The following is a 27,123-nucleotide window of genomic DNA, read 5'->3' as shown; positions in this document are numbered from 1 at the left end:
GAATAAAGTTGAGGATTATTATCATACTAAGGACTTAAAGGGCCACTGGGAAATCACAAAAATCAGTGATGTGAGCTTGACTTTCCCAGGTTCTTATACCCCCATTTTCCTCCAGATGGGCTTTAAGGTGTCAACCAAAACCCCTGGTGAGAAGTTAAAGTTCATTAGAATTGTTTGGGACACTGAATTGAAACCTAGGGTGCCGAAACGCTATGCAGAGAGCTTCCGTTTTGTTATATCAACAGGGATTAAGAGTATGGTTCCTGGGCTTCCCTGGTGGCGCAGTGGTTGAGAGTCCGCCTACCGATGCAGGGGACACGGGTTCGTGCCCTGGGCGGCAGGGCCCGTGGGCCATGGCCGCTGAGCCTGCACGTCCGGAGCCTGTGCTCCGCAACAGGAGAGGCCACAACAGTGAGAGGCCTGCGTACCGCAAAAAAAAAAAAAAAAAAGAGTACAGTTTCTTTGTGATTTAAGGTAAGGTCGTCTTGAACTGCAGCAAAACCACCACTGTTGTCGTAGTTTTATCCCTATTGAAAAAGGCTTGTATTTCTCTCCTGCACCCTCTCCCTCTCCTGCCTCCTACTGGCAGATCCTCATTTGGATCCAGCCAGCAAAGCAGAAAAGACATTTATAAAATCCTAGCACCTCAAGGGACAGTTTGGAGCTGAGAAGCAATAGCTTAAAAACCGGCACGCTCGACTTTAAGTAACTTAAGAAAACCCTCTCAATTAAAAATTATTTGAGGGCTTCCCTGGTGGCGCAGTGGTTGAGAGTACGCCTGCCGATGCAGGGGACACGGGTTCGTACCCCGGTCCGGGAAGATCCCACATGCCGCGGAGCGGCTGGGCCCGTGAGCCATCCGCAACGGGAGAGGCCACAGCGGTGAGAGGCCCGCGTACCGCAAAAAAAAAAAAAAAAAAAAAAATATTTGAAATTTAATTTTTGAACAGGTAATATACCACGTGGTACAAAAATATAGAGAGAATGATTTCACTCTGACCTTCACACCCCTTGTATCCTGTTCCTGCCCTCCCATCTACCTCCAACTAGATAATCACTGTTGTTCGTTTCTTACGTACCCTTTCAGAGTTTCTTTATGCGTTCATAAGCAAATACAAAATTCTTTAATTTTTACTGAAGTATAGTTGATTTACAATGTTGTGTTAGTCACTACTGTACACCAATGATTCAGTTTATATATATGTATGTGTGTATATATATACATTCCTTTTTTTAAGAATATTCTATTCTATTATGGTTTATCACAGGATATTGAAGATAGTTCCCTGTGCTATACAGTAGGACCTTGTTGTTTATCCATTTTCTACATAATAGTTTACATCCGCTAACCCCAATCTCCCACTCCATCCCTCCCCCAAACCCCTCTCCCTTGGCAACTACCAGTCTGTTCTCTATGTCCGTGATTCTCTTTCTTTTTCATACATAGGTTTATTTGTGTCATATTTTAGATTCCACATATAAGTGATAGCATGTGGTATACAAGTACATATTCTATTTTTTTTAAACATCTTTATTGGAGTATAATTGCTTTATAATGGTGTGTTAGTTTCTGCTTTATAACAAAGTGAATCAGTTATACATATACATATGTCCCCATATCTCTTCCCTCTTGCGTCTCCCTCTCTCCCACCCTCCCTATCCCACCCCTCTAGGTGGTCACAAAGCACCAAGCTGATCTCCCTGTGCTATGTGGCTGCTTCCCACTAGCTATCTATTTTACATTTGGTAGTGTATATATGTCCATGCCGCTCTCTCACTTCGTCCCAGTTTACCCTTCCCCCTCCCTGTATCCTCAAGTCCATTCTCTAGTAGCTGCGTCTTTATTCCCGTCTTGCCCCTAGGTTCTTCATGAGCATTTTTTTTTTTTTAGATTCCATATATATGTGTTAGCATATGGTATTTGTTTTTCTCTTTCTGACTTACTTCACTCTGTATGACAGACTCTAGGTCCATACACCTCACTACAAATAACTCAATTTCGTGTCTTTTTATGGCTGAGTATTATTCCATTGTATATATGTGCCACATCTTCTTTATCCATTCATCTGTTGATGGACACGTAGGTTGCTTCCATGTCCTGGCTATTGTAAATAGAGCTGCAATGAACATTTTGGTACATGACTCTTTTTGAATTATGGTTTTCTCAGGGTATATGCCCAGTAGTGGGATGGCTGGGTCATATGGTAGTTCTATTTGTAGTTTTTTAAGGAACCTCCATACTGTTCTCCATAGTGGCTGTATCAATTCACATTCCCACCAACAGTGCAAGAGGGTTCCCTTTTCTCCACACCCTCTCCAGCATTTATTGTTTGTAGATTTTTTGATGCTGGCCATTCTGACCGGTGTGAGGTGATACCTCATTGTAGTTTTGATTTGCATTTGTCTAATGATTAATGATGTTGAGCATTCTTTCATGTGTTTGTTGTCAATCTGTATATCTTCTTTGGAGAAATGTCTATTTAGATCTTCTGCCCATTTTTGGATTGGGTTGTTTGTTTTTTTGTTATTGAGCTGCATGAGCTTCTTGTAAATTTTGGAGGTTAATCCTTTGTCACAAGTACATATTCTTTTTTTTTTGCGGTCCGCGGGCCCCTCACTGCCGTGGCCCCTCCCGTTGCGGAGCAGAGGCTCCGCGGCCATGGCTCACGGGCCCAGACGCTTCGCGTCACGTGGGATCCTCTCGGACCGGGGCACAAACCCGTGTCCCCTGCATCTGCAGACGGACTCCCAACCACTGTGCCACCAGGGAAGCCCACAAGTACATATTCTTATCTTTGTTATCATATTACTTCACATACCACTTTTTGGCATCTTGATCTTTTTACTTAACAGTATATCTTGTTGATTTTGCTGTATTCATACATAAAGGGCTTCATCATGTTTTAATATCTCATTACCTTAATGAATTCTCTCTTTTCAGTAGTTTCAAATTTTATTCTCTTCGGTGTTCTCAGGGTCAAATGACATCATCTGCAAATGCTGATCGTTTCCAAATTTTCTTTCTATCTCTAAAATCATTTCTCTCTGCTAATTGTTTTGGTACATTCAGCACCGTGTTAAATATTGACGGTAATAGTGAACATCTTTGTCTCTTTCCGGCTTTATTGGGAATGCTTCTAATATTTCCCATTAAGCATGATGTTGGATTTGGGGTATGATAAATATATTACTTTGTTAAAGGAATTATCCATTTATTGAGCTTATTTTTTAAAATCAGAAATGATGTTAAATTTTGTTAAATGGCTTTTCAGCATCTATAGGGCATGACCAACCATGTGACTTTTCTTTTTATACTTAATATATTAGATATATTTCTTTTAACTTCCTATGTTGTTAATAGATTTCTTAATATTTCTAATATTGAGCCATCTTTGTATTCCTGGAACAGAGTCCACTGGGTCATAGAATTGTTAACAGACACACACACACACCCAATGATACTTATAAAAAGATTATAGGGGGCTTCCCTGGTGGCTCAGTGGTTGAGAGTCCGCCTGCCGTTGCAGGGGACGCGGGTTCGTGCCCCGGTCCGGGAAGATCCCACATGCCGCGGAGTGGCTGGGCCCGTGAGCCATGGCCGCTGAGCCTGCGCATCCGGAGCCTGTGCTCCTCACGGGAAAAAGATTATAGGTATTTGTTATTATCTGTCACTATTCCTTGGGTTTTTATATCAGTTTTACTGTTTCATAAGAAGAATTTGGAAGTCGTTCTAGTTTTCCTCTCCTGAAACAGATAGCATTAGAATGATCTCTTTAATGTTTGGTAGAGTTTCCCTGTGAAACTATCTGGGGTTGGTGCTTTTTGGGTATTTAGCTCTTTGACAGTTTTCTCTGTTTCTTCGTTGGAAATGGACCTTTAGTTTTTTTTGTTTCATTTTGGTTCAACTTTGTTGAATTATATTTTACTAGAAAGTTATTTATTTTATTCAGATTTTGAAGAAAACTTTTATATGGAGATGAAAAATTATATTGATCGTAGAAAATCTTATGATCATTTAATTTTTTTCTGTTTGGTTATTTCTCCTTTGCAATGTATTACTTAGTGTTTTAGCATTTTTTTCCTTTCTTTACTATGTCAGATGGTTAATCTTTCTCATTTTTTCCCAAAGGGAAAGTTTTAAAAAAATTATTTATTAGTGCTATTTACTTTTCTATATCATTACATTGTACTTCTATATTTTAAATTTTATCTGGCTTAAATTTTTGCTCTTTTTTATTTTTGAGTATGACATTTAATCTACTTTTATTGCTGCAACTGTTTAGGGCTATGGATTTTTCTCTTGGCTCTGTTTTTCCTATATCCTATAGCATCTGTCTCTATATAGGAATTTATTCATTGTTGTTGTCTAGAAATTCTGCAGTTTAGTTGGAATTTTCTCTCTGGCCCAAAAGTTTAAGGAGAGTTTATTATTTACCAGATGCAGGGGATCTTGTTTTCAGATTTTTAAAACTAATCCCTAGTTTTCTTGTTTGTTATCAATGATATACTCTTAAATTTTTCTTTGCATTTAGGAGAATTCTGTTATGTTGTATCTTTTTAAGTATTTGCTCTCTTCCATTTTTTTGGTTTTCTTCCTCATACCTCCAATTATGTGTATGTTGTTTTCATTCCCTATCTTCTTTTTTTTTCACTTTCTCTTTTAACTTTTGAAGAAATTACTTAATGTCCATTTTATTTGTTTTTCGTATATCTGTCTTCTGTGTCTCTCTGTTTTCTGTAGTGTCCCTTCCAATTATTTATTCATTACTGAAGAAATATTTTCTTAGTTTCATCTCCTACTATCTTTTCCACAATCTCTTTTCTGAATTCCTATCTTTTTGCTCTGCTGTGTTCTTTTATAGAGGTGATTTCATCATAACTTTAAAAAAATGCATATTGAAATATTTTGGTAACAGTTTTAATTTGCATGTATAATTCATAAGAGTGACATTTATTGATAAGTTTTGCTGCTGCATTTCACCTTTTCTATCCTTTCATGTCCCTTTTTATATATCCTTTCTGTTGATACAACCAAGTACTTTACAGGAGGTGTTAAAGGTCCAAAAGCAGTTTCCTTTTCTGCCACCGCAAAGACAATGATCCTACAAATATGGCGACTCTAGTTACTCTGCACCTCTCACATTGCTTTTCCTCACTCTCATCCTGACATCTAGTGATGCAACATGGAATGTAGCTTTTGTATTTGGGGTGGGGGGCAGAGGGGGGTTGGTTCATAACTTCAGGGGGTATATTTTTGCCTTCCCTTTTTGGCTCTGCTGCAGGGCCATCTTACCACTCTTAATGCTTCTTCCTGACACTTTATCGTGCATGGCTTCTGCCAGACAGCAGCTGATATGGACAGCCTTTCTATGTCCTTTATAGTCTTTGGATTATATCTATCTCTTCCTTTTGCTGAAAATGGAGTTTTCAAGGTTTCATTTTATTCATTGTTGTTTTTGTTGATTTCCACAGAAGTATAATGATGTTAAATTAATTAGCACAACACATACTGGAAGTCTATGTGCTTTTAAAGAATAGCACTTTACTATTGGACTTTGATGGTTTACACAGGTAATATAGTACTTAAAACAGGTGCTGTTCAAAATAATGTTCAGACTGCCCCCAGAAAGTCACTGTAGAAAATGAGAGAGATGCTGCTTTTCTTTTTCTTGACTTTCATTTCCTTAAAAAGATCTTTTAGTATTGGAACTTGGTGCTAGTATTTTGATAGTCCAGGAAAATTATTTTCATTAATAATTGATATGAAGCTTCTGTTTTTTGTGTGTGGTTCTTTTCCCCTAGAGTTTCCCTTTTTTTAATTTGTAAGCTCTTTTTCTTCTTCTCTTTGCTGCTACCGGACCAAATTGGCCCAATTTGAGTAAGATTTTATGGACCCTGTTTTTCACCGTTTTTTAGGTGTCTTGTTTTTTTTTTTGATAGTGCAAAATATGTTAGTGAGTGCTGAGGTAGAAATTACTTTGTGTGTTTGTTAAACTGTCCAGAGTATAGGAGAATAATTTTCTACTGTCTAACTTTTAGTTGATGCGAAATAACCCAGATTCTGTTCTGTTTGAAGGATAATTTTTTTAGTCTGTTGTTATAAATACAAACAGCAGTGGATAATTACGTTTTGTCTGAAGAGTAGTCATAGTTTAAATGCAAGTTTTAATTGATAAATTAAAATAAGAAAAATTAAGGTCAGCTGTTCATTAAGTCTTTTCCCTTTTTGGTTGTTGTTAGTTACCAAACTTAAATGGCTTGAATTAAGATTAAAGGTGAAGCTTTAGAATTAATTTCCCTTGTAAAATACAGTTCTCCACAACAGAAAATAAATGAACTGAAATCAGTGTTCCAACAGTGTAACTACGCATGCGGTAGCAAGTTACTGGAGCTGACAATTTTCAAGTGATAGTAGCTGGTTATATAAGTCACCCAAGGTGGCTTGATGTACTATTATTTACAGACAGAATTGGAAATAATACCACGTGCCAAGGTAACAGGCAGTCAGACAAAAACGTAACAATTTACTTTCCAATAATTATCATCACTTCTAGCCGGGCTGGAACTTGATTGATCCCGTACAGAAGAATATTTTTTTGTATGGATTTATTTCAAACCCAGAAACATCATGACTGTAGTAAATATTCCTGTAAATCATTTTTTTGGACTTCATTAGAAGAAATAGCAATAATCACTTTATTCTTTGTGTATCAAACTAATTGATACAAATTCCAGCTGGTACCATTCATCAATTCATTTGTCCCTGTTTCCGTTCCCTCACTCTTGCTTTTTTCCTGTCTCTCTTTTTAAAGAATGAAGTTAACTGGAAGTTTTTACATGAGAACTGATTATGCTAAGAAATTTAGCTCATACTTCTTCCATAGTTGGTAAAATAATAAAAAAAATAAATCTTGCTTCATATTGTTTGGAAGTATCATATTGTTCTTGGAATGCGTGTTTAACTGAGGGATTTCTAATACTTTCAGAGGCTTATTAAGCCTTAAGTTATCACTGTGGAAGGGCTATGTTTTCAGAGGTTCAAAGACGAGACAAATGAAAACAGACAAATGACAAAGTTGGTGGAAACATAGCTGATGGTAGAGAGTTTGAAACAGTTGGTGATAGGCATGCGGCCTGAAGTCAGTTGATTTTTCCTTCTGTGTTTCCCTGTATTCAGGGTCAGCCACGTGGGAAAGAGAGAGAGAAAGAAAGAGAGAGAGTGTGTGTGTATGAATCGTAGCAATGGGGAGTTGGAGACAATGGAAAAATTGGGTAAGAGAGAGAAGGCAAAGATGCTGGAAAGAGGGAATACTGTGGTAAGCTAAGGAAAACCTGTAAACGCTCTCGTGTGGATGAAATTTTATTCCCAGATGGCTTTTCATGGCAGCTTCATGACTAGCTTGTGCTCAGAGTTTCTCCAGACAGAGGTGGGTCTGGACAAAATACCACAGGAAGAGTCACAGCTGGAGCTGCCAGGAACCAGACCAGCAGCTCTCCATTCAGGCCAACCCACGCTGGCCTATGTTGTTGAAGGTAGCACTAGCTAATGAACAGATAAACCCGAAAACCTCCGTAGCTTAGTGTAATAAAAGTTTGCTTCTGTTTTCGCATCATGAAAGTTAGAATCCTAAGGTGAGTGTCCTGGCCAGGCAGCTTCCCAGCAATCCAGAGCCCTAGGTTCCTTCCTTCTCCGGGCTCTGCATCTTCCTAGGCGGCTGTGCCTTTTTGCCTCGGGCTACAATAGAGGAGAGGATGCAGGATTCCCACGTGGGCCGCATCCCTGTCCCTTCTGCTCCCCTTCAGTGGGCTCAGACTCAGTCACATGACCCCACCAGACTGAGAGGAAGGCTGGGCAACGTAATCGAGTTGTGTGTTCGGAGGAAAAGAGAGAGGATTGGTGAAGAGCGGGCCAGCCTCTTCCCCTCCTAGCAGTAAACCAGAGAGTTTGTCTTTTCCTCTCTTGTGTTGGTAATGTCAGACTTACAGGGCAGGGATAGCTGCTGGTGTGTTTAACACTGGATGTTTTTAAAACGTTCTATGTTTTCCAAAAGGGACAACTAAACTAATATTCTTTTTTCAAAGGGCTGAAATGTTAGCATCATGGCAATACTAACAAAAAAATATAGAGCGGTGTATATATATATATATATATATATATATATACACACAGTATATACTTACAAAAAAATTACTGAATGTCTGCTAACCCCTGAAGATACGTTGATGAACAATCTCTGTTACATCCTCAGAGTTTAGAGTTTAGTGAGAAAGTCAGGTACCAGCGAAATAGTTGGGCAGGGATTAATTAATTTTTTTTCTTTACTTAATGACTCTGAGCAAAAAGTCCCAAGTGCTATAAGAGTGTGTAACTGGAGGATACAAGTTTGGCGAGCGGAGGGGTATCCAGAAAATGGTGTTTCCAAGAAAGTGACTTTTAAGCTGAGACCAGAAGGATGCCAAGGTGTTGATGAAGGCGGTAGGAGCAGTGGCATAGCACAGGGTGGAGGGAACAACAGAGTCAAAGGCTACTGCACCGTGGATGGGACAATACTGGTACAGATCTCGCCTCCCTTTAAAAAAGTTAGACACCCAGAAGCAAAAGGGACTGCAAGGAAGGAACTGGTTACAGCTCAGGTGAAAGGAAACTGAGAAAACAGGAAGAATTGGGGGGAATCAAGATGATAGAGAACAAGAAATAGGGGAAGAGAGTTGGCAACAGTCAAGAAAACTTGATTCGAGCCGAGTTCTATTTAATATGAGTGTTTTCCTGGGTAGAGTTCTTTTTGTGTTCTTTTACTATCAACTTCTGCCCCCAACATTTTTAGTGAATGTTTTCTAATTTTTCAAAATGTCTCTATTTTAACATAAAATTAAAACGAATGCATACCTTCCAAAAATATTTGGGACAAGCATATGCAGTGAGTTGACTCTTGCTGCTAAGTGAGGTGTTATGTCAGTTTGCTGTCAGCATCGAATGAGATATTTGTGAAATTGTCCTGATATATATCAAATATTGGTTTAATTTGATTAAAATTTACTGATTCGTTTGTCTCCTTTATTAAAACAGTTCGTGTTCTTTCCCCTCACTCATGCTGGATCTCACGTAATGACAGGACTAAGTGGTCCAAGGAAAACAACCATATTTTCATGCACGCTGGTTCTCTCTTGAGTTCTGGGAATGAATCCTGACTTGGTTGCCTAATAGGGAAAGTGATTTGGGGACATGGAAAAAGCTGATGCTATGACTTTCTCATTCTTCTTCTCTAACCTTTAAAGGTGTGAACAAAGAGGTGTATGGTCAGGTCTTCTCAGCACAGTGGAGTGGGGAACGTCTCCTTTTCTTATGAAAGCTACATGTGTTCTTCTCATGCTTTGTTTTGTTTAATTCTGCAGTGGTTGTTGAATAACATTGTGGCTTTCATGCTACATCTGGAAAGTGTGTAGTCATATTCCATGGGAAGGAACAAAAGGATGGTGGGTGGGGTAATAACCTGGTTGTAATCACAGTGTACATTTATTTGGAAAGATCAGCATATTAGTACGCAGTGGCCAGATTAACTGAACTCAGCTGGAATAATTCGATATATTTGGTTTCTGTAAAAGCTAAATATCTTTAAAACTCTAGAGGTTTGCTGTAAACCTTTTGATGATAGATGCCTTTTGAATATGGCTCTCCCACTACTATGAATTCTAATGCAGCTTAAAAACTATCCTTTTAAAAACCTTGCCCCCCCTCACCCCCCCCAAAACCTTATCCACTTATCAACAAAACAAATTCTAGCATCTTTCTTCAGGAAAATTAGTATTTCTTTAAACTAATAGATTTTGTGAAGCATAATTTTCTTGAGGTTGTTTTTAACTTTTAGTTTCTCCACCTCAAGTAGTGTGAGGTATCCATGGAAACTGTCCAGCCTGTATTCAGTGCACTGGACTGCCTTCCCACACAGGTCAAGACACAAACAGTCTTAGTTACTAGTTCAATTTATTGTGCCTTAAACATTAGACAGTTTTGAAAAGAAATTGGCTCCTAATTGACACATACAGTTTTATATTTAATTAGCAGTTTGAGCCGCTCTACATTTTACTAACAGATGTAACATTCAAAACATGAGCCATTATAATACATCTGTCGTACAGATGCACTTAAATGCGAGAGCTTTGTGGCAAATAGCAGTAATGGCTCAGCAGCTTAGCAAAAAGTTGGACAGAACCGACATTATTTTCTTTAAGATGTGGATTTTAAAATCATTTAAAGAGTGAATTTCTGTAATCTAATGGATATATTTTATTTTTTTAACAGCTTTATTGAAATAGTCACACATCCTAAAATTCACCGGGCTGAAGTATACAGTTCAGTGGTTTTTAGCATATTCACAGATTTGCAAACAACACACAGTCTAATTTTAGAACATTTTCATTACCCGCAAAAGAAACCTCATGCCCATTAGCCGTCACTCTCCATTCCCTCCCCCACCTCCTGTCAACCACTAATCTACTTTCTGTCTCAATGGACTTACCTCTTCTAGATGTTTCATATAAATGCAATCATAATATATGTGGTCTTATATAACTGCCTTCTTTCACGTAGCGTAACGTTTTCAAGGCTCATCCATGTTGTAACTTGTATCAGTACTTCATTCCCTCTTTATTGCCAAATAATATGCCATCATATGGATAGATCACATTTTGTCTACCCATTTATCATTGATGGACATTTGGGTTGTCCCTACTTTTTAGCTATTATGAATAATGCTGTGATTAACATTCACGTACAAGTGTTTGTATGGACGTTTGTTTTTATTTTTCTTTTGCATATCCCTACGCAAAAGGGGTCATATGCAAACTCTATGTTTAATTTTTAGGAACTGCAAAACAGTTTTCCAGAATGATAGCACCATTTTATTATGGTCATCAATGTATAAGAGTCCCAATTTTTCCACATTAACAGTGTCGTTATTGTCTGTCTTTTTTTATTTTAGCCATCCTAGTGGGGGTAAAGTGGTATCTAAGGGTGAATATTTTAAAGGACAGCAATTTCATATTGTCTGTGCTTCATAAATTAGTTAAATGCATCTCTCTTATTTATTTACTTTTCCATGGCTCTTGTCTCTGTCAATATTGTCATTTTGTTTACTGATTTTAATGTAGGCCCAGTTCAGAGCATGTGACATCAAAATGTAAGACAGTGGTGAACTGAAGTATTATACACAACATGTAGCAGTAAAAAAGGGAAAACACTAAAGACAAATAGTTTATTTAAATCTCTGGTATGATTTCATCTTGCTTTATGTGAAAAATGGGTGTGATAGAAGTACCAGATACTGTGAAGCTTTGTTGAGTTCCAATGCCAGATTAAAAGATATTCTTTTTTTCTTTTTTTTTTTTTTTGCGGTACGCGGGCCTGTCACTGCTGTGGCCTCTCCCGTTGCGGAGCACAGGCTCCGGACGCACAGGCTCAGCGGCCACGGCTCACGAGCCCAGCCGCTCCGCGGCGTGTGGGATCTTCCCGGACCGGGGCACGAACCCGTGTCCCCTGCATCGGCAGGCGGACTCTCAACCACTGCGCCACCAGGGAAGCCCCGATATTCTTATTTTTTCATTCAATGTGATATACATCTCATCAGTTCTAATACGCCATCAATTGTATCACTGGAAAAAAAGAAAAGAATGTTGCCAGTTGAGCTATGATAAACCATTAATTTTAGAGTGACCTGTGATTCAGGAATGTTAAAATTTGGGGAAAATTTTAGAATTTTGTTAGAATCATTGAAATGTAATAGGAGATGTGCTAGTGCACATTTTGGGGGGGAGGGGACCCAATCATCTATGCTACCTATACCCACAGGAGAAAACAAGACTTTTCATACCTCAAAGATTTGATAAATACCTTTTTACACATATTAATATCCAGAAGTATAAAAGTGACATATTACACACACTCACGCACACACACACACACACAGATAAAGAAGAGTATAAAAAAGAGGGAGAGTCATCAACTTATTATTACCCAGTGTGGGAGTATGAAATTAGCAACCTATAATTCACTGAAATTCTTCTTTTTCCTGTATTCTTTAATTTACTAATTGAAAGTAGCTTGTTTCCCTCAAATCAGATTTTTTCAAGATTGTGTTTTCTTTTCAGTCTGAGAATGTTGTTTTGTTCCTTTCCAAAGCTAACTAGACAGGTGATTCACAGGCCTGTGAAAATGTTTATAATGCAGATACCTCTCACCCCAGCACTACCAAGCAGCTCTACTTCCATACCAGCAAACGTGCTTTGCATATTATTAGACATAAAGTGTTACTTTCTTAGTGCCCTGGATTCCAGTTACAGTTGAGGATGTGTGAAGTAGTGAAATATCTGCCATGATGCATGCCAGAGGGAATCAAAATGACTTTCAAAATAGTGTTCACGAGACTGTGATAAGCCTAGTCAAAGACTTTCTGCAAAAGCCTCTTCCTAAGGTAGGCATTTGACACTTTGTCTTTTAATCAACTCAGGCATCTTTAGGTTGGTTTGGATTGAGATCTTGTTTTCTTTGGGTAATAATTGTATTGGTGCTTTGAAATGTTGTCGAACATTTATGGAATTCCTAGATTCTACTAGTTCTAAATCATTGTCTCACAGTTTTTCATTGTGGAATTCTTTGAAAGTTATGGTTAACATATAGAACACAGTTGGGAGGTGTAAGAAGATACTTGCTTATATAACAGTAGGCAAAATATATCATCTCATGACAATTTGATGCAAGAAATCCTCAACGTTAGACCTACATAATTTTTTATTGTCACTAAAGAAAACACTAAAGAAGAACAGGATTTTCATTTGATGAGGGGAAAATGAGATAAAATAGAATTATTTTTAATTTTATCTTTTGTTATAAATTATGGCACACCCAAACATAATATTTGTTAAAGAAAATAGTAACTTGGTATCTGTTAAAGTGATACATTTACATAATATTAAGAATTACGTTGCTCAGTCAGATCCTTGCAGTGATGTACAGCATCAAGGTGGTTTCTGTGTTTTTCAGTAAAGTATGAACATCCTATTTCATTAGACATATGGTGACAGGGAGGAACTTAGACTACACTTTCGGCATATTAGCGTATTCTCTTGCATTAGGCCATATCACAATCATTGATTAATATTTTACCTTCCAATTTTTCAGACTGAACGTTAGAATTGTTTACTTTTTCTTTTTGGTATTCTAACATTTTGCTTGTTGGATTCCAACATAACTTCCTTCTTTCAGCCATAAAACTATAGTTAATGAGTTTGTACACTAAAAACATTTAATATGCAAGTAACATTAAATATATCTCAAATATCTGCCCAAGTTGTAAGACATGATAGATATCATATATTGCAGTCCTTAAATAGGTGGCACTCAGTACAAATCTCTTTTGGTAGATAGTGATCTCTCATTCAGAACCATTGGTTTAGACATTCATTCAAAAGTATTTATGAAGTACTTAATGTGCCAGGTTTTGCACTAGGTGTTGGAGTTGTTTGCTGGGCAGCCAAAAAGGGGAAAAAAAGCACAGTCCCTGTGCTTGTGGTGCTTATAATCTAGTAGAAGGAGATAGAAATCATTCAAACACTGATATAAATAGCTATAAAACTAAAATACTTGGTGAATGAAGTGCAGGATATTATGAGAGGACTGAATGAGAACTAGCTTAGTAAGGTTAGAGAGAATGACTCTGATATGGTTGAGCTCAGACCTAAAGGTTGAGTAGGAGTTAACTAAGCAAAACTGGGAGTACTTGGGGATGGGGGTACACAGAAAGCATGGCTGGCAAAAGGAAACCTCATCTGCTAATGCCTTGAGGAAGAGGAGACATGAGGAGACACTGAAAGGCCTGTGTGGCAGGAGGAAGATACAGATTGATTCAGAGAACAAGGATGACAATGGTTCAAGATTTGTAGATGTTGGATCATGAGTCCTTACCTAAACCACGCTATGGGTTTGGGTCAGTATTCAAAAGCCACAGAACATGATATGCAGGAAGCAACCATCATGATGCTTAAATATAATATTGAATTTATATGAAATAATATATACAACATCATTTAAAATTATGAAGCATACCAATATAATGGAGACCCATGAATCCCTCAGCCAACTGAAGAATAGCTTGTATCTACCTATGTGTTTTGGCCTCCCCTTCCAGAGGCAGAGGCAACTAGGACATCTCAGTTTTAATACCACACTACGTGTCTTCTAGGACTTCTCCTTTTCTCTCAAGATCATGTTTCTGAGAGTCATCAAGGTTGTTGTGTGTTGCTGAGGCTCAAGTTTTTTTTATATTTACCAAAGATATTATTACCCTCTGGGACTATACTACAATTTACTGATCCGTTTTTCCTGTCAGTGGATATTTGGATTGATTCCAGTGTTTTGGTTTATTTTTTGCCTGTTTGTTTCGCTGTCAATGTAATAGAAATGTCTAGGATGTGGCACTATGTGTCTCCTGGAGCACATGTTTCCTTGGGAATGTAATTGCTGGGTGAGAACATGTTTTCTAAAGTGGTTGTACCAATTTTCATTCCTACAATTGGTCCACATCCTCTCCAGCACTTCATTTCGTCAGACTTCTTAATTTTTGCCAGTCTAGTGCATGTGAGATGGTGGCTTATGGTAGTCTTTCTTTTTTTAATTATAGTTGATTTAAAATGTTCTGTTAGTTTCAGGTGTATAGCACAGTGATTCAGTTATATATATATTCTTTTTCAGCATAATCTTAATTAATACTCCCTAATTACTAATAAAAGGTAAGCATGTTTTCATGTTTATTGGCCATATGTGTTTCTTATAAGAAATGCCAGTTCAGTTCTCTTGTCTGCTTTTCCACCAGATTTTTTTCTCATTGATCTGTAAGCATTTTATGTATTCATATATATTCAGTTATAGTTCACAACCCTCTGAATGACAGAGAATGAATTGGGGGGGGGCACCAAGTGCATACGGGGAGCCTAGTTAGGAAGCACAATATTTCCTAATGGACATTGTGTGATAATTTTTTAAATGTTTTTAATACTTTTTCTTACATTTCTTATGTTAAAAACAAATATTAGGAAGAAATATTGCTCTTTTCTAAGAGAACATTGGACCTTTGGTCTTCCCACTTAACACTACTTTAAGAAAAGTTGATTTAAATTGGCTTCTGAAGAGTTCTGCTTTGTACACGCACTAGGGATACTTGAAACTTATGCATGTGTATGTGTTATTTTTATGAAACCATAGCATACTGCTCAAGTTGGCTTCAAAGTGATCTTCTACGAAATGAATGCTGTTTTTCATTTGCCTTCTCTTAAAAATTTATAGGAAGTTGGAACTGGATATTTATGTCAGAACTTAAAGCTGTGGGTGTCTTCATGGCACTGGGCATTGTCATATCCTATATATGCCAGTTGCGCAAGTCTTTCTCAAATGAAGCTTATTTTTTAAAACATTAAACAAAATATTACAATAGCTGTTTATTTAGTACTTATTATGGGCTAAGAACATAAAGTTTTCCATAAACAATTTCTTTTTCTTAAAATAGTCCTGCAGTGTGGATATTATTACACAAAGATGGGGAAACTGAGTCTGAGGGCAGCTAAATAAAATTCTTGAGATCACAAAGCCTGTGATAGAACTCAGATCAAACCAATTTTTTTTTAAATGGTGTCGCCAATTTACACTCATCAACAGTGTATGAAAATTTCCATTGCTCCATAATCCTTGCCAACATTTTGCACTGTGAATCCATTTTGTTTTTTGAAGGAGCAAGCCGCTTTTTTTTTTAATTTTTTATTTATTTTATTTTTGGCTGCATTGGGTCTTCGTTGCTGTGCGTGGTCTCTAAAACATTATCATTTTCACTAAGTGCACAGCTTTCCAATGCTGAGCCCTTTCGTAAATCACATGATTATGTGTTAAACTGTGTGCAGATAGATATCATCTCATTTAATTCTCAAGAGCTTCCCTTGAAGTTGTGCTATGCAGAGCTCCTCTTCATTCCATTGACTCTGTAGATACTTCTATCTGAGGAAATTCTAAATATATTCTGAACTTATTAAAATTTGGCTTCATACTTCCTTTGTCAAAATATTGGCATTGATTGATAAGTAATGCAAGTGCTAGTTTTCTCCTTCCCTTTCAAGGATAATTTCTTTCTAGTATTTTTGGGCAAAGGGATTAGGTTTCTCTCTCTCTCTTTCTGTAAGGGGGTGGGTATTCTACCATGCTGTTCTCTTGATAACTCTTACAAGTCCTGTGCTCCTCTCACTGCCCCGTGGGCCAAGACCCTCTTGGTTGTAGGTGGTAGATTCCCAGCTTGGAGCTCATGAACTACACTGAAACAGGAAGGTGAATATAGAAACAGGGAGGTAAATATAGGGCTGGAGTGTGCTGGTCTTACCTCTCTGTCTTTTTTTCTTTTGGTTTTGTTTTGTTTTTGTCTTGTTTTTTGTTGTTGTTTGTTTGTACATCTTTAGCTTTACTAAGAATGTCAAATTGTTTTTCAAAGTAGCTGTACCAATTTGCCCAGCTATCAGTGTTCCGTTTGCTCACATCTTTGTAAAAGCTTGATGTTGAAAGAATTTAAAATTTTTTCCGGTTGTGTAGGTGAGAAATCTCTTACTGCAGTTTAAGTTTTCATTTCTCTAATTACTTGTGAGGTTGATTATCTATTTTCTTATGTTTATTGGCTACTTGGCTTTTCTCTTCCATGACGTGCCTGTTTGAGCCTTTTGCTCGTTTTCTTTTGGATGATGTATGCTTTTTTTCTAGTGTGCAGGAATTCCTTAAACACTATACACACACACACACACACACACACACACACATATAATATCTTTTCCCAGTTTGTGGTTTTAATGATGTGTTTTAATTAATGGAAGCTCTCAATTTTACTGTAGTCTTTCATAGTTTGCAGTTTTAATTTATTGTTTAAAGAATCCTCCCCTACCCCTGTATCATAAATATACTCTCCTCCACAGACCTCTGAAAGTGTTACACTTTTGTCCTTCACATTTAAATCTTGAACCTACCTGGAATTGATTTTTGTGGATTGTGTGAGATACAGGTTGAATTTCAATACTTGATATATTGTTCCTTGCCACTGTTACTCCATCTTGCAAGGTTGTACCTATGTATCAGTCTTTACCAAATGATTGCGGAAATACAAGAGGAATCACAGCACTTGAGGATCTAAAACAGATATCACTCTTCCTGTTGTCCAGGAGGGAAACTCTCCAATTGTACTTCACATTATTATTCAGATCAAGGTCAATTCTCTCATTTATTTCCATCTCCTCCCCTTCTTGCTTTGTCCCCTTATGTTCTCTGAGACCTCCCATAAGCTGAATCTTATTTGCTCTATACCTCTCCGTATCATCCTTCAGGTACACAAAGCCTTTGCAGAAACTTTGAAATTAACCATTTGAAATTCCATTTTTCCTGGCCTTTGGTGTGAGTGTGCGTGCTTGCATTGGCAGCATATTGATTCCATATTTCTCAGTAACAAGTAGTTTCTATACTGTGAACCAGCGGATTATGGGCTTAACTTTAGTGGTTGTGTGCACTGCCATTTGAGTGTAATTTTACGAGGTAGTGATTTATGATGTGTGAGTCAAGGAGTTTTGCTTCAATAGGGAAATGGTGTCTAAGGCTCCTCTGCTTATTGTCTGATTAGTTACTCTTCTCTCGACTTTATGTTCTGGAGATGAGACGAAGACTGCTTACTCAGAAAGATCCATTTACAAGCAGAAAGATCCATTCTCCAGTACTGTGGGTGAAGGGTTGCATAAGTTCTCAACCTCTGAATTTAAGCAGACCCTGTGTTAAAATGGGTGAGGTGTATGATTTTGTTGAGTTTCATGTCAGTCCGTATGCTTCCTGGAAACCCAATACCGAGAGGCTTTTATTAAACCCCAGAGAAGATAAATAGTGTCCTTTATTTCTCACTAGTTAGAGGGCACAAACGCATCCTCTAAGAAAAGCCTTCTCAGCAACCTTGTTTGTCTAGAGGCTGGGATATTTGATAAACCCAGAATGATGACTTTAAGTGGCTCTTATCTCCAGTAGCATCATCAAATGTTTTAAATATCATCATTTACTGTGTAAATGTTTAAATTTCACAAACGGAATCAAATGGTCCAGTGAGGATTATTTATGTTGAAAACCAGTGCCATATGTCCCCTACACATTTGAACATTCTTTCAGCATATGCTTGCTTTCTGCACCCCCTTTCCTAGTTCCTGACACATGGTAGAAATGTAATGTCTTTACAGTGAATTAGAAAAAGGGAAGAAAGGAGATGGCGGTAGATTGCCATTGTGATGGCGGTAGATTGCCATTGTGACGTATGAATAATTGGTTTAAATTTTTTCCACATTGTTTTTTCTTTTTGTAACCTCCTTTACAAAAAAAGAATTTCAGAATTCTTTTCAGAATTATTGAAACATCTGTATGTTTTTCAAAATTATCATGATTGTGTCATTGGGTTGATGAAGAGCATCTTGTGAATGTATATAATAACTACTCCTATTGAAGTTTATGTTTCTTATCTTAAGAAAGTGGGGAAGATCATCAGGGGAAAGAATTGGCTTACATTCCTTGGAGTCAGTGACCAAGAAATACAAACCATTAGCCAGTTGGATTATAGGAGATTGGCCACATTTCCTCAAAGGAGTTCCTTCAAGATGGAGTTGATTATAATGACGGATCTAATGTAATTCCACTAGGATACAGCTGTTGCAATAATTTATTTGAAATTAGATATATACCTTTTTAACCCCTGGGAATTCAAATGAGGAAAAATATCTAGTCAGACAGGCTATCATTAATGAAAAGGTTAGGGGAACGCCAGTTAGACTAATATCAAGTTTAATGTTAAAATAAGATTGTGTGGAGACTACAGATACATACAATCACCTCCTTACAGATCTTATCCAAGCTGATTAGCAGCTAATTGTTAGTCTTGGAGGGAAAACCCTAAATTAAGCAGCTTCAGTTTGCAATTTTCATTACCTTTTGAATTTCTAGTTGAGGGCTTAGTTTTCTAAGATTCTGGTTGTGGTGACACATTTTGATGATGTCTTGATGTTATTGCACACTGTGGAAAAAATATTACTTTAGTGTATGATACTTCCAAGGGAACAGGAACAGAGGTGGAATCAGTACCTCAAACATCACGTCCTTGAACTCTTCACTCCTAATGCTATTAACTCCCGTTAAGGCAAACAGGGCTGTGCTTCTTTGAAAATCAAAGAAAACCTTTAGTCCTTTCTAAGACTAATACATTTTTGTTATCCTTTCTATCCATGAAAGGCAATCATTTCTGACTTCTTAATTTTCTGTTAATTAATTAATTTATTTATTTATTTTTCGCTGCATTGGGTCTTCGTTGCTGTGTGCGGGCTTTCTCTAGTTGTGGCGAGCAGTAGCTTTTCTTGTTGCGGAACACAGGCTCTAGGCATGTGGGCTTCAGTAGTTGTGGCACGTGGGCTTAGTAGTTGTGGCTCGCAGGCTCTAGAGAGCAGGCTCAGTAGTTATGGCACATGGGCTTAGTTGCTCCGTGGCATGTGGGATATTCCCATTCCAGGGCTCGAACCCGTGTCCCCTGCATTGGCAGGCAGATTCTTAACCACTGCACAACCAGGGAAGTCCTGAGCTTCTTAATTTTTGATCCATTGGAGTTGATGCAACAGGAAATGGCCAGGAAAAACCCATCATCTCAGATTTTCACAAACTGTCAGTGTGACTTCTCTTTTTATGGAGATGTTTTGTTGTAATTTCAGAAGGTGGTTGTTAGTTATGTTGGCTACATTACATTTAGTACATCTGGGATGTGTTCACATGAAGACATTGGCTAAAAGCTGTGTCTTGTGGCCTGGAATTGACTCTGATATTGAAAAGACTGGGAAGGACATTCCTTGCTACTTGGCCTAATCTAACAAAGACACCTTCTTGGGAAGCCCAGTCAGGAATTCATTTTGGAATTGAAGAACGAGTACAGAAGTTGAACTTCTCAATTGTTGTAGAATTCTTTTCAAAATATGTTTTTACTTCTTTCCCAAATTTCTGCCATGGCAATTATAACTCTGAGACTATTATTTATAACCCTGGCACCAGAATTTCTGACCATGGCTCTACAATTACTTTTATTTGAGTTAAAGGAATTTGTGTAAATGACTTGCCTCTGAGCTGTCACCACTGTAAGGCCAAGACAGGTTTGGACGTAACACTTGCCTCCCATGCCTCAAGGCAGAACTCAGTATTTGACAACAGGAATCAGTTCTGCTAAACTTGTGATGTGGCAATATCTAAAGTTTTCCAATCTTAAATGAGGACAATTAAGACAAACAGAACAGAATCCTGCTCCATCTCTGCCCATTCTTCATTCATGTTTAGCACCAAAGTTTGCCTTTTTTGAAAACTATGGAGTTTGGACCAATGTAGAATTTTTTCCACCTAGTTGAAGTTGGAAGGTCCATTGTGAGCCCCAGGTCCATTAGCTCACAAGTTTATAATTCCAAGGACTGGTTAAAATAGTGGATAACTAAAGATTTTCAAGTAGTTTATCATTTATTATTTTTGCCATTTTCTTAGTATGTGGGACGGTTTGGTATAAAGTGAGAAAGTATGTACAAAATCACCTTGTCAACGGTAAACTGTTCTGTGATCTGAATAATATTAATACTAGCAACAACAGCATCAATTATACACAACTTATATAGCATTTACTATGTGCTGTTTTAAGTACTTTACATATTTTCCCCTATTTAATCATCACTGAAGCCCTCTGAGAGTAAGTGTTATGATCATTCCGTTTGACAATTATGGGACTGGACACAGGGTAGTGAAGCAACTTAAGGTATTCCAGTTAGTATGTGGCATAGAGGGGATTGAAATGCTGGCAGTGTGGCTCCAGAGTTGCGAACAGAGATCTAGGGAGCTCCCATCTCCTTTCGGTGGCATTCTGAATGTCACGTAGTTAGAAAATGTACGCTTCTAACTAGGCTGGAACTAGGCTGGAATAGCTCCCATCTCCTTTCGGTGGCATTCTGAATGTCACGTAGTTAGAAAATGTACGCTTCTAACTAGGCCGGGAGTAGATAAGAAGAGTGTTGCTCATTTGATTTAGATGTTTATGAATCTGATAAGCACCTGTGATTTCATCTGCCTGAAAAGAATTTAGCAATGATGGCATGTATGGTGCTCATTTTAATGTGATATGAAACACTTCCACTGTCTGATTGGTTTTGAACAGCTTTATTCTTCTAGTAGTATAAAGAGCATTTTTAAAAACAGAGGGTAAGATGTAGCTTTCTATAATATGTATCCTTTAAACTATTGCTTTTCTATCTCTTGGTTGAGTTTTTGGATTAATGTGGTTAAAAGGTTCTTACAGAGAATAAAAAGGGAGCTAATTCCCATGGACCTGGGGTTCCACTCACAACAGGTTCTCTTCCAGACAGTGACACTGACTTGTACCATTTCAAGAAAAACAGTCCTGTGTTTTCACGTTTGTCAGTTTTACTTATTACAGCTGGGCCAACTGTATGTTACCAGGCTAGAGTGAGAAGCAATCCATTCATGTGTAGAGGTGAGAACCGTGATTAGTGCAGCAAACTGAGGTGCCCTTTAAAGAAATTAAGTACTTCAGTCAATGTGTTCTCATGTCTTTCTCCCCAACATACAACCTCAGCCTTATAATTGATGGGTCTAAAAAGGTCTCTTGTAGCATCTCCTTCTGCTGTAATGAGATACACAGTAAAAGCCCATTTGATTCCAAAGAAATGTCTTATTTTGTTTTTCCTCCCCTGTTGGAAGGATGCTTCTTTGGCCAGATGAAATTAATTTACTCAAAAGGCTTTCTTTTAAAAGAAAAAAAGAAATTTTCATTTCTTACGTCTTCTCTAAGTGCCCCACTTTGGTTTGACAGGGGCGAGTTGAGTTCTCTTCACTGGTAGCATAAGCTCTTAACACCTCACTATCTCTTCCAAGACTGATCATCACCTTTGCTCACAACACCCCACATGAAAAAGTCTTAGAGGAAGAAAACATGAAATAGGGGACAATAATAAATGTCTGTGTTCTAAAAAATTTAAGTGTCAATAAGTGAAAGTTGCTATAAGGCTCTGGGTGCCTGTTGAAATTCTTGGCACTGTGACGTTTAGGACATACATATTTGTTCCACACTGTGCACGAGACAGCTTTGCTGGGATGATCGTCTGGGTTAGCAGGGGAGGTTTGCCATGTAAAGCCTCTTCCGAATCAGCTGTTTCCCCTTAAGCGCTTCCATAGGGCTTAGTATACATCTCTATTATGGAACCGATGGTATTGCAAATTCTTTGAGGAGAGGGTTATATCTTATTCACTTAAGATAGTTCCTAAAACACACTTGATACCTAATGAATATTGGTAGCATGGAGGGAAGATAGGATATGTCCATAAACAAGAAGAAGAAGAGCTTTTCAGACAGAGAATATGATGTGAACAAAGAGAAAGACTTAGAAAACTGTGGTCGAGGAATCATCACATAGTTCAGTTTGGTTATAATATAATGTGTGAAGACACTTTTGGAAGTAACTGTTGAAAAAGTAGAGTAGGCGGGATTTCACAAATCATTGTCAAGTTGGGGGTGGTGGCTAATAGATAGATGATCCCTTAAGTTTGGAGCCTAAAAGACCAGAACGATGTGATCTCCTTGAAATAAATTGAATTTCTTCAGTTTGAGAGGAAAACCGGTTTAAGAGAGAAGGAATATTCCCTTCGGAAAAGTTGAGTTTGCGGTGCCACCAGAATCTCCGGATGTAGATAAGGAAATGTAAGTGGAAACAGGATGAGAGGCTCAGGAAAACAAGGTCAAAGCTGAAGGAAACACACTTGGCAGTGAGACCTGCACAGGTGATTGTGCAAGCAAGGGTCAGATGAAGTTGCTGATGGGGAGAAGGAAGCTGAGGGGAGAAGAGCTGAGGACAAAACGTGAAACAAGGCTGGAGAAACAAGGACAACCAAAGCATGAGAGAGAGAAGGAGCAATGAAAGCCACCTGTCTCAGCATAAAAGGCAGGCATGCTGGGGAGGGAGCGTGCAATGCAGCACAGGGAAGTGGCTGGGTTTTGCCATCAAGAGTTGAGTTCAGGTCTTACTCTATCACCTGTTAGCCGCATGATCTACAGCCAATTACATAAGCTCTTGGACCACAATGTCCTTACCTTGGCAGTTGTGGTGTTAATTTAAATAGTTTAAACATACAGTCTTTAAATAATACTTTAAAAATTACTCCCGTCTCTTAAAATAATAACCAGTAAACTGGAAGATTTAGAATTGTCTATATTTCTTATGTACATGCAAGCAACTATATTGCAAAATATATCATTTAAAAAATGTAATCCATACAAAATTGAAGATTTAGGAATTTTTGAATTACATGTTTGATACACTTTTGCCCACTGTCTTCAGAATACAGCACTTGGAGTTTAAATATAATTCTCTTTGTCTGATCAAGCTTAATTTTTTGAGCACCTGCTGTATACCCAGCACTTTTCTAGCTCTTTTTACTGAGCCCCTCTAACTAAGGCTTTTTCTTTCCAATTCTTAGGGTATTTATTAATCTGTGTTTTCTTTAGCCACCATAAATATTCTTACCAACACTTTTGAAACAATTTAAAATGTATAGTGTTTGTGATTTTCCTAGTATAGTCCATTGAAAATACTATATTTTATTCTTTATTTCTGGGAGAAGCAAAACTATTGTTATTTTCTTGGTAAACATTTGCAAATTTTTGCCTCAGAAAATATTATGCAGTATAAAGTTACTTTCTCCATGTCTCAAATCATTGATAAAATGCATTTTAAGTGGCACTTTAATGTATTGATATTTTTTCTTTTGCTAAAAAAAGAAACAATAACTTACACTTTTCTAATCCTTTTTATTAGGGTACTACATTAAGAAAAATACTCCTGAATCGGTACTTTAGAGGCGATTATGGTGTCTGTATGAACGGACACCTCTCTGGAGCCTACTGCAAATCTGCACAAGGAGGAGGCAAGACATCATTTTTTCCTCACTTTTGGATTTTTAGAGCGTGTCTGCATGCAGTGCTACTTAGTATTTTACTGAACATAGCACAAATATAAAAATCATTTAAAGAGCACTATTATCGGCCACAGCAAAAATAAGAAGATCCTGCCATTTGCGCCAACTAGGATGGACCTCAAGGGCGTTATGCTAAAGTGAACTAAGTCAGCCAAAGACAGGCTGTCTTTGCTATGGCTTACATATGTAATCTAAAAACACCAAACTCCCAGACACAGGCATCAGATTTGTGCTTGCCCGAGGCAGGGAGTGGGGAGTAGGGGAATCAAGGGAAAGGGGTCAAAAGGAACAAACTTCCAGCTCTAAAATAAATACATCCAGGAGATGTAATATACAACACGATGACTATAGCTAACAATACTGTACTGCATATTTGAAAGTTGCCAAGAGAATAGATCCTAAAAGTTTTCATCACAAGGAAAATAAATTAACTTTATGAGATGATGAATTTAATTAATCTTATTGTCGTGATCATTTTGCAGTATATCATATATCAAAGCATTATGTTGTACACCTTAAACGTACACAATGTTATATATCATTGATATACGATGTTATATCTCAATAAAACTGGAAAAATAAATTTTAAAAGCACTATTAAAAACCTTTGCACAGGGGCTTCCCTGGTGGCGCAGTGGTTGAGAGTCCGCCTGCCGATGCAGGGGACGCGGGTTCGTGCCCCGGTCCAGGAAGATCCCACGTGCCGTGGAGCGGCTGGGCCCGTGAGCCATGGCCGCTGAGCCTGCGCGTCCCGAGCCTGTGCTCCACAACGGGAGAGGCCACAACAGTGAGAGGCCCAAAAACCTTTGCACAATTTTGGGTTCATAAAACAATGGATTTGAACATTTGAATTAATTTTGCCTTCTGACAAAGGTTTATTTATTTGTTTTTCCTAATCACAGGAAGCTTTTCTGGACAAGATTCAGATAAGATGGGGATATCCATGTCAGATATTCAGTGTCTACTGGATAAAGAAGGTGCATCTGAACTTGTCATCGATGTTATAGTGAGCACCAAAAATGACAGAATTTTTTCGGAAGGCATTTTACTTGGCATTGCCTTGCTTGAAGGAGGAAATACACAAACTCAGGTACTTGCTTACCATCATGACCATTTGTTACATTTTGTTATTTTGTATTTCTTATTTACTTGTTATAGAAACCCAGGGAAAGTAATGTTTTTTCATTAAGCTTCTCATGACTGTTCCCCCACCCCAAAACAACCACATTTTCCTTATATATTTATTTGATTTGCTGTAGTACCTACAGAGCTCCACAAATTATTCGGTGAAGCAGAACATTCCTTAGCAGCATCATTTCTAACATGATACCAGAAATTCTGGTTTGCTTAGGGAAATCTTAGGCTTACTTTCAGCAAATCAGGACAACATTTTGACTCATCAAAGAATTAAATGTAGAAGAAAAAGAATTAAGTGCATTAATTAAATGAGGTAATATATATAAACTCCTCGCACAGTATTTGTCATTAAAACAAGTTCCCATAACATTCCCCACCCATCTCAGATACTTTTTCAGAAGCTCAGTACTCTACCTTTCCCTTTTGCCCCAAATCTCTCAGTGCTCGTTACCCTGCTGCCTCTCCCTGCTTTCACTGGTGTGGGGAGAGAAGAACCATGTCTTCTTTTCTTCATTCTGTTTGCTCATCCACCTCAGGAGGGGTGACTTGAGAGTCATCGTTCATCTATTCAGTGCTCTGCTCCAGTGAGCGGTGTGCTCACTTGCATGCAGGATCAGACCACTGCTTCTAGAAGGCATGTGTTTCACTTTGAAATTCCTGCCAAGTTGTGTCTGGACTCCCCCCACTTAAAGGCAGAGCTCGCTCATTGTGTGATCCCCGGAGCTGGGAAGTGTTCCCAGGGAACAGGCATCATCCCCCCAGCCCTGCCGCTCACTAATCCGATATTTCTAGGTTTGCCTTGGTCAGGAAGGAAACGATGCTTACAACTAATTGGAAAATCCAGAATCCATTTTCCCTCTTCATGGCAAGTAGAAGCCACATCTAATTAAACGCTAAAAAAAAAAAATCATGTTACCTCTAAAGATATCTCTCCAAAACACACGTTATTCTCCTGCTTAAAATCAGTCACTTTCCCTGTAAAGGCAAACTCTACCGTAGTCCATAAGATCCTTCGTGATCTAATCTCTTCAAGTTTTCCATCTTTCCTTTCTTATTCCATCTCTCCCCTCCCCCGTCCTCTCTCTTGTGCACCAGCTATACTAAGCTCTTGTAGTTCCTTAGATGTGTTGTGCCGTTTCTCATGTCACTTTCTCCTCTTCAAGGACTCAACTCATGAACTTCTTTTGGAAGCCTTTTCTGATCCTATGTCCCACTGGGCAGAATTGTCCACTAGGTACTGTACGCTTCTGCTCTATCCTGCAGGAGTTCATCAGGCCATGATTCCTTAGAGGTTGAGACCACATGTTTTCCATCTTTGCATCCCTTGTGTCTGGCACCATGGCTGGCCCAGCCTAGGGATTCAATAAATGTTCAGGAGTGAATGGCTCTATGAATGAATGGTCCGAATCAAATTCTACCTCATTCACAAAGTCTTCCCTGTCTGGTTGGGGCCTTCGGGACCAGTCCTTTATCTGAGCTCCCATAGCATTTGTTTCTTTGATGCTCACTTGGCACTTTGCCGGTGCAGCTTTGTTTGGTTGTTATTTATTTGACATCCTGTCTCTCCAGTTAAATGTCATCTTCTTTAAAGTAGGGCATCATGTCTTGTTCTTTATATCTATGCTGCTTTATAGCCATTCAACAAATATTTGTTGGTGTGGATAGCATTCAATGATTTTTGTATAAGAAAACCTTCTTTTAAGATGGGTTATGACAGTCTCATGTACCAGCCTTACCCTATTCGTGTTTCTCACTTATCTACATCATTGTGTAACCCAGATGTCAACTGTGTGCTCCTGGCCCTAAGAGGTCTAGTTGAGGTCAACTTGAATCCTTGCCCTCGCCAAGACTTCTGCCAAAATCCAGGAGGGGTTACATTCTCATGG

General features: G+C 38.2%; 1 protein-coding gene across 3 annotated transcripts in view; it reads left to right on the top strand.

Annotated features, from left to right (window-relative positions):
* The window catches only part of ITPR2 (inositol 1,4,5-trisphosphate receptor type 2), a 523,758-nt gene that overhangs the window by 329,946 nt on the left and 166,689 nt on the right, over positions 1-27,123 (top strand). For all 3 annotated transcript variants that reach the window (XR_004483814.2, XM_033430221.2, XM_004270904.3), the window contains 2 exons: positions 23,941-24,049; positions 25,003-25,190. Coding sequence is in view for 2 of the 3 variants with exons in the window: in XM_033430221.2 (XP_033286112.1) it covers positions 23,941-24,049; positions 25,003-25,190 (297 nt within the window). In the remaining variant the exon portion in view is untranslated. The remainder of the gene's footprint in view (positions 1-23,940; positions 24,050-25,002; positions 25,191-27,123) is intronic.

The sequence above is a fragment of the Orcinus orca genome, chromosome 11 (assembly GCF_937001465.1).
Source record: "Orcinus orca chromosome 11, mOrcOrc1.1, whole genome shotgun sequence".
NCBI lineage: Eukaryota > Metazoa > Chordata > Mammalia > Artiodactyla > Delphinidae > Orcinus > Orcinus orca.
The sequence above is the reverse complement of the archived record's forward strand: the minus strand, read 5'-3'. Positions and strand labels throughout refer to the sequence as shown.